Here is a 7,807-nt window from a genome sequence, read left to right as displayed (position 1 = left end):
GAAAGGGAAGGTACTCCATTGGATAAAGGAGTACCTGAGCAACAGGAGACAACGAGTCAATGTGAGGGGTGAGGTCTCAGATTGGCGAGACGTTACAAGTGGAGTCCCGCAGGAGTCAGTCCTTGGACCTATACTGTTCCTGATATATGTAAATGATCTCGCAGAGGGTATAGAATCGTTTCTCTCAATGTTTGCCGATGATGCAAAAATTATGAGGAGGATTGAAACAGAGGATGAGAGGATCCCTGGAAACACAAACCGTAACTGTCTCTATTTTCCGCTTGTTACAACTTGTAATAAAGTTGTTACATCTTAGCTTAACGTGTTTTTGACGTATTAGAACGCTGTTACAACCTGCTATATTGGTTGTTATAACTGGTTAGGTGTTAAAACTTGTTCAAATGTTGTACCAACGTCGTAGTTTCGGTGCGTTTGGCGGGATAGAAGGCTACAAGATGACCTAGACAGACTGAGTGAATGGTCCAACAAATGTCTACTAAAGTTAAAGAGTAAATGCAAAGTAATGAAACTAGGCAGTGGAAACAGGAGGCCAGACACGGGATACAGAATAGGAGATAAAGTACTTAATGAAACGGACAGAGAGAAAGATCTTGAAGTTGATATCACACCAAACCTGTCTCCTGAAGCCCACATAAAAAGAATAACGTCTGCGGCATATGCGAGGCTGGCTAACATCAGAACAGCGTTCAGGAACCTGTGTAAGGAATCATTCAGAATCTTGTACACCACATATGTAAGACCAATCTTGGAGTATGCGGCCCCAGCATGGAGCCCGTACCTTGTCAAGCACAAGACGAAGCTGGAAAAAGTTCAAAGGTATGCCACTAGATTAGTCCCAGAACTAAGAGGCATGAGTTACGAGCAAAAGCTGCGGAAAATGCATTTTACGACACTGGAAGACACAAAAGTAAGGGGAGACATGATCACTACCTACAAAATTCTCAGGGGAATCGACCGGAGTAGACAAGGATAAACTATTCAACACTGGTGGTACGCAAACAAGGGAACACAGGTGGAAACTGAGTACCCACATGAGCTACAGGGACATTAGAAGGAACTTTTTTGAAGTGTCAGTAGTTAACAGATGGAATGCATTAGGCAGTGATGTGGTGGAGGCTGACTCCATACCTAGTTTCAAATGTAGATATGACAGAGCCCAGTAGGCTCAGGAATCTGTACATTAGTCGATTGACGGTTGAGAGGCGGTACCAAAGAGCCAGAGCTCAACCCCCGCAAGCACTATTAGGTGAGTACACACAGGAAGCAGCTCCGTAATAGCTGTCTAACTCCCAGGTACCTATTTACTGCTAGGTACCAAAGGTATTCAGGGTGAAAGAAACTTTGCCCATTTGTTTCTGCCTGGTCCGGGAATCGATCCCGGGCCACAGAATTAAGAGTCCTGCGCGCTGTCCACTCAGCTTCAAGACCCCCTGTGTGTGTGTGTGGTATGTGTATAAACGGTTTACTAGTTTTGAGTGATCGCAGATTATATACCTTTAAGCCACAACCAGGCTCTCTAATTTTCCCAATTTAACACTACATAGTGAAGTGATCTCACGCAACTGACGCTCTCAGGTTACTCTCTCTGACGGACGCAAAGGTTACTCTCTCTCTCTGACGGACGCAAAGGTTACTCTCTCTCTGACGGACGCAAAGGTTACTCTCTCTCTGACGGACGCAAAGGTTACTCTCTCTCTGACGGACGCAAAGGTTACTCTCTCTCTGACGGACGCAAAGGTTACTCTCTCTCTGACGGACGCAAAGATTACTCTCTCTCTGACGGACGCAAAGGTTACTCTCTCTCTTACGGACGCAAAGGTTACTCTCTCTCTCTCTGACGGACGCAAAGGTTACTCTCTCTCTCTCTCTCTCTGACGGACGCAAAGGTTACTCTCTCTCTCTCTGACGGACGCAAAGGTTACTCTCTCTCTGACGGACGCAAAGGTTACTCTCTAGCACCTAGCTCTTAGGAAAATTTGCGGAATTTACACAAACATGTTCATATGAGTGTGTACGTTTGACTGTGTGTTTTAATTTCCTGTTTTCCCTGCAACGAAGCGTTAGACCCTGTCCTAAGCCAGCAGAGTCATCCCCAAGGTTGTTTAAAGCCATTCGTGCACACACACGAGTCCACCAAATCAGTTAAAGAGTACTCGAGCTTTCCCTCTAATCTATCGACGACTATTTCAGTCAACGTTACTCTAGCGCCGAGCATAACAGCCATTCCAACTAACCTCCCCTGAGGGATAAACCACCCAACCCAAACTCAGATTATCCTAAATTCCGAAAATTTTCAACTTAACTAAATACACACCTTCCCATCCAGGCATCCATAACTCCTCTTAAGTCACGTCACCCTACGTCACCCTCCTCTATAACCCCTAAGCCATATCCTAGACTACGTCACCTTCCCTTATAACCCCTAAGACCATCCCAGCCCACGCCACAATATCTGATCCCACCATACAGCCCACTCAAGCCCTTGGCCCCTCCTCCACACCTAAGCCAGCCTCAGCCCTCGACAACCCCGCCCCTTTACCACCAAGGCATTTCCGGCATCGGCCGGAAAGCCCTCTCCCCGTCCCGCCACCCCCAACAAATCTTAGCACACCCAGCTCATCGTATCAGCAACTCTGGGAAAGGAGGCAAGAAAGAAGACTCCCCCGAAAGCTGAGTTCTTCTTCAGGTTGGTCAGGATGTAAAGAAAATGAGTCTCTGGGGCCTACTCTGCCGTCCTTTGGTGCCTTCCACACAGCTGCCACGGTGTAAACCTCGGCCGTGGTGGGGGGGGGGGGGAGTGGCTGGTGGTGGGGGAGAGTGGTGGTGGTGAGGGTGGTGGTGAGGGTGGTGGTGGTGTAGGAGTGTGGTGGTGGGGGAGGGTGGTTGTGGTGGTGGGAGAGTGGTGGTGAAGGGGAGGGGAGTGTTGGTGGTGGGGATGGTGGGGAGGAGAGTGGTGGTGGATTGTGGTGATTACGATAATAGTTGTGATGGTGAGTGAGGTTGGGGGGGAGGGGTGGTGGCTGAAGTGGGAGGGGGGAGGGAGTGGATGAAAGTTAAAGGGATGATATTGGTGATGGTGAGAGGGGTCGGGGTGATGGTGAGAGGGGTCGGGGTGATGGTGAGAGGGGTCGGGGTGATGGTGAGAGGGGTCGTGGTGACCGTGAGAGGGGTGACAGAAGGTGGGAAGGTGAAATAGAGGCTTGATGATAGAGATGACGATGGTGGAGACGTGGTAATAGTGAGGATAGTGATGGTGAGGTGATTATGAACCTAACTGCCTCGAATGGGCAAATAGGCCTTCTGCAGTTACCTTCATTCTTATGTTGTCAACAGTGGGAGGATGGAGCATGTTGTCAACAGTGGGAGGATGGAGCATGTTGTCAACAGTGCAATGATAGAGAGCATGTTGTCAACAGTGGGAGGATAGAGCATGTTGTCAACAGTGGGAGGATAGAGCATGTTGTCAACAGTGGGAGGATAGAGCATGTTGTCAACAGTGGGAGGATAGAGCATGTTGTCAACAGTGCGAGGATAGAGCATGTTGTCAACAGTGGGAGGATAGAGCATGTTGTCAACAGTGCGAGGATAGAGCATGTTGTCAACAGTGCGAGGATAGAGCATGTTGTCAACAGTGGGAGGATAGAGCATGTTGTCAACAGTGGGAGGATAGAGCATGTTGTCAACAGTGGGAGGATAGAGCATGTTGTCAACAGTGGGAGTATAGAGCATGTTGTCAACAGTGGGAGGATAGAGCATGTTGTCAACAGTGGGAGGATAGAGCATGTTGTCAACAGTGGGAGGATAGAGCATGTTGTCAACAGTGGGAGGATAGAGCATGTTGTCAACAGTGGGAGGATAGAGCATGTTGTCAACAGTGGGAGGATAGAGCATGTTGTCAACAGTGGGAGGATAGAGCATGTTGTCAACAGTGGGAGGATAGAGCATGTTGTCAACAGTGGGAGGATAGAGCATGTTGTCAACAGTGGGAGGATAGAGCATGTTGTCAACAGTGCGAGGATAGAGCATGTTGTCAACTGTTACGAACCCGGATCCAGCGTCCGAGCCGGGAGCAGTGACAACCACGCCATCTGTGGGTCAGCTCCCGAAACCCCCGCCAAACGGACGACGACACCTGGTGAGGACAGCGTGTACTGGCCTCGAGGACCAGTTTCCAGTCTGGTTCAGCGCTCAACACCGCCGCTCCTGACCTCTGGTGAGGTGGTGCTCCGACGACAGCGCCATCTATGGACTGGATACGTCAGGTGTTTGCGCCCGCCACCGTAAGTGAGGAGTATTAGTGACCCGGTTATTAATGACGTGTCTGCTTACAGAGCCGACCTGGGACCACTGTGTTGAAGGTGGAGTCAGTCTACCCGAGGCAGCCAGTCTCCATACTGTGAAGTTTGCTGCAGCTGTTGTGACGTCGTCCCCCCGGAAGAACACTGTGGTGTGTTAAGCCTGCCAATGGAGTGGCAGTGAAAGGATTTACCCGGGACCGACGGTTGGAGACGATAATCCACTGGGGTATTGAGGACAGGAGGGTGATTGGTGATATCACACGAGACTCCTGTCTAGGGCGTACCCTTTTTATCGTTCGTGGAGTGGCCGTACCAGCCTTGGTGGCTCAGTTCCTGCCAGCAGACCTGCTGGACGTGTGGTTGACGGCCTCCACGACGGTGCCCCCAGTGGACCTGTGTTGTGGCTGACCTGTGGCCAGGGTAGGCTCGGTATTCTCAGAAGACACGTCTTGAGGCCACGAAGAAAGCACCGCGGACTCAGCACCTAGCTTCTTGATCAAGAGTCTTCAGCAGAAGACTAGATTGTGCACGATCCCCTTGTAAAGTGTTAATACCCCTCCCCCTTGTGTACTCTTTTATTCTATATATTTAAACGGTGATGGTGAACATTATATTAAGTTCTTAGCTTTCTTTCCCTACTCCCTTTAAGTTACTTGCGTCACGGATCTCATCCCTTGATAGCCACTACTGGCTTGGGAACGGATACATATATCTTCCTCTAACAACATCAGAGCAAGAACCCCGTTGCGTCCCGAGAGGGCCGTAACATCAACAGTGCGAGGATAGAGCATGTTGTCAACAGTGCGAGGATAGAGCATGTTATCAACAGTGCAATGATAGAGAGCATGTTGTCAACAGTGCGAGGATAGAGCATGTTGTCAACAGTGCGAGGATAGAGCATGTTGTCAACAGTGGGAGGATAGAGCATGTTGTCAACAGTGGGAGGATAGAGCATGTTGTCAACAGTGCGAGGATAGAGCATGTTGTCAACAGTGCGAGGATAGAGTATGTTGTCAACAGTGGGAGGATAGAGCATGTTGTCAACAGTGGGAGGATAGAGCATGTTGTCAACAGTGGGAGGATAAAGCATGTTGTCAACAGTGGGAGGATAGAGCATGTTGTCAACAGTGCGAGGATAGAGCATGTTGTCAACAGTGCAAGGATAGAGCATGTTGTCAACAGTGCGAGGATAGAGCATGTTGTCAACAGTGCGAGGATAGAGCATGTTGTCAACAGTGCGAGGATAGAGCATGTTGTCAACAGTGCGAGGATAGAGAGCATGTTGTCAACAGTGCAATGATAGAGAGCATGTTGTCAACAGTGCGAGGATAGAGCATGTTGTCAACAGTGGGAGGATAGAGCATGTTGTCAACAGTGCGAGGATAGAGCATGTTGTCAACAGTGGGAGGATAGAGCATGTTGTCAACAGTGGGAGGATAGAGCATGTTGTCAACAGTGGGAGGATAGAGCATGTTGTCAACAGTGGGAGGATAGAGCATGTTGTCAACAGTGGGAGGATTGAGCATGTTGTCAACAGTGCGAGGATAGAGCATGTTGTCAACAGTGCGAGGATAGAGCATGTTGTCAACAGTGCGAGGATAGAGAGCATGTTGTCAACAGTGCAATGATAGAGAGCATGTTGTCAACAGTGCGAGGATAGAGCATGTTGTCAACAGTGGGAGGATAGAGCATGTTGTCAACAGTGCGAGGATAGAGCATGTTGTCAACAGTGGGAGGATAGAGCATGTTGTCAACAGTGGGAGGATAGAGCATGTTGTCAACAGTGGGAGGATAGAGCATGTTGTCAACAGTGGGAGGATAGAGCATGTTGTCAACAGTGGGAGGATAGAGCATGTTGTCAACAGTGGGAGGATAGAGCATGTTGTCAACAGTGGGAGGATAGAGCATGTTGTCAACAGTGGGAGGATAGAGCATGTTGTCAACAGTGGGAGGATAGAGCATGTTGTCAACAGTGGGAGGATAGAGCATGTTGTCAACAGTGGGAGGATAGAGCATGTTGTCAACAGTGGGAGGATAGAGCATGTTGTCAACAGTGGGAGGATAGAGCATGTTGTCAACAGTGGGAGGATAGAGCATGTTGTCAACAGTGGGAGGATAGAGCATGTTGTCAACAGTGCGAGGATAGAGCATGTTGTCAACTGTTACGAACCCGGATCCAGCGTCCGAGCCGGGAGCAGTGACAACCACGCCATCTGTGGGTCAGCTCCCGAAACCCCCGCCAAACGGACGACGACACCTGGTGAGGACAGCGTGTACTGGCCTCGAGGACCAGTTTCCAGTCTGGTTCAGCGCTCAACACCGCCGCTCCTGACCTCTGGTGAGGTGGTGCTCCGACGACAGCGCCATCTATGGACTGGATACGTCAGGTGTTTGCGCCCGCCACCGTAAGTGAGGAGTATTAGTGACCCGGTTATTAATGACGTGTCTGCTTACAGAGCCGACCTGGGACCACTGTGTTGAAGGTGGAGTCAGTCTACCCGAGGCAGCCAGTCTCCATACTGTGAAGTTTGCTGCAGCTGTTGTGACGTCGTCCCCCCGGAAGAACACTGTGGTGTGTTAAGCCTGCCAATGGAGTGGCAGTGAAAGGATTTACCCGGGACCGACGGTTGGAGACGATAATCCACTGGGGTATTGAGGACAGGAGGGTGATTGGTGATATCACACGAGACTCCTGTCTAGGGCGTACCCTTTTTATCGTTCGTGGAGTGGCCGTACCAGCCTTGGTGGCTCAGTTCCTGCCAGCAGACCTGCTGGACGTGTGGTTGACGGCCTCCACGACGGTGCCCCCAGTGGACCTGTGTTGTGGCTGACCTGTGGCCAGGGTAGGCTCGGTATTCTCAGAAGACACGTCTTGAGGCCACGAAGAAAGCACCGCGGACTCAGCACCTAGCTTCTTGATCAAGAGTCTTCAGCAGAAGACTAGATTGTGCACGATCCCCTTGTAAAGTGTTAATACCCCTCCCCCTTGTGTACTCTTTTATTCTATATATTTAAACGGTGATGGTGAACATTATATTAAGTTCTTAGCTTTCTTTCCCTACTCCCTTTAAGTTACTTGCGTCACGGATCTCATCCCTTGATAGCCACTACTGGCTTGGGAACGGATACATATATCTTCCTCTAACAACATCAGAGCAAGAACCCCGTTGCGTCCCGAGAGGGCCGTAACATCAACAGTGCGAGGATAGAGCATGTTGTCAACAGTGCGAGGATAGAGCATGTTGTCAACAGTGCAATGATAGAGAGCATGTTGTCAACAGTGCGAGGATAGAGCATGTTGTCAACAGTGCGAGGATAGAGCATGTTGTCAACAGTGGGAGGATAGAGCATGTTGTCAACAGTGGGAGGATAGAGCATGTTGTCAACAGTGCGAGGATAGAGCATGTTGTCAACAGTGCGAGGATAGAGTATGTTGTCAACAGTGGGAGGATAGAGCATGTTGTCAACAGTGGGAGGATAGAGCATGT

General features: G+C 49.8%; 2 protein-coding genes across 2 annotated transcripts; both read right to left on the bottom strand.

Annotated features, from left to right (window-relative positions):
- Positions 1 to 3,339: 3,339 nt before the first annotated feature.
- LOC138372555 (nuclear pore complex-interacting protein family member B12-like) lies at positions 3,340 to 4,047 on the bottom strand. The gene has a single exon (XM_069338034.1). The coding sequence runs from the start codon at positions 4,045 to 4,047 to the stop codon at positions 3,340 to 3,342; it is 708 nt and encodes a 235-aa protein (XP_069194135.1).
- Positions 4,048 to 5,903: 1,856 nt separating this feature from the next.
- LOC138372554 (uncharacterized protein PF3D7_1120600-like) lies at positions 5,904 to 6,470 on the bottom strand. Its single transcript, XM_069338033.1, has one exon. It carries the CDS (start codon positions 6,468 to 6,470, stop codon positions 5,904 to 5,906), a length of 567 nt encoding a protein of 188 aa, XP_069194134.1.
- Between the last annotated feature and the right edge of the window lie 1,337 nt (positions 6,471 to 7,807).

The sequence above is a fragment of the Procambarus clarkii genome, chromosome 39, assembly GCF_040958095.1.
Source record: "Procambarus clarkii isolate CNS0578487 chromosome 39, FALCON_Pclarkii_2.0, whole genome shotgun sequence".
NCBI lineage: Eukaryota > Metazoa > Arthropoda > Malacostraca > Decapoda > Cambaridae > Procambarus > Procambarus clarkii.
The sequence above is the reverse complement of the archived record's forward strand: the minus strand, read 5'-3'. Positions and strand labels throughout refer to the sequence as shown.

Bases quoted from the DNA above. Each gene is read 5' to 3' on its own strand.
- LOC138372554 (XM_069338033.1), bottom strand. From the start codon at position 6,470: ATGCTCTATCCTCGCACTGTTGACAACATGCTCTATCCTCCCACTGTT.
- LOC138372555 (XM_069338034.1), bottom strand. From the start codon at position 4,047: ATGCTCTATCCTCGCACTGTTGACAACATGCTCTATCCTCCCACTGTT.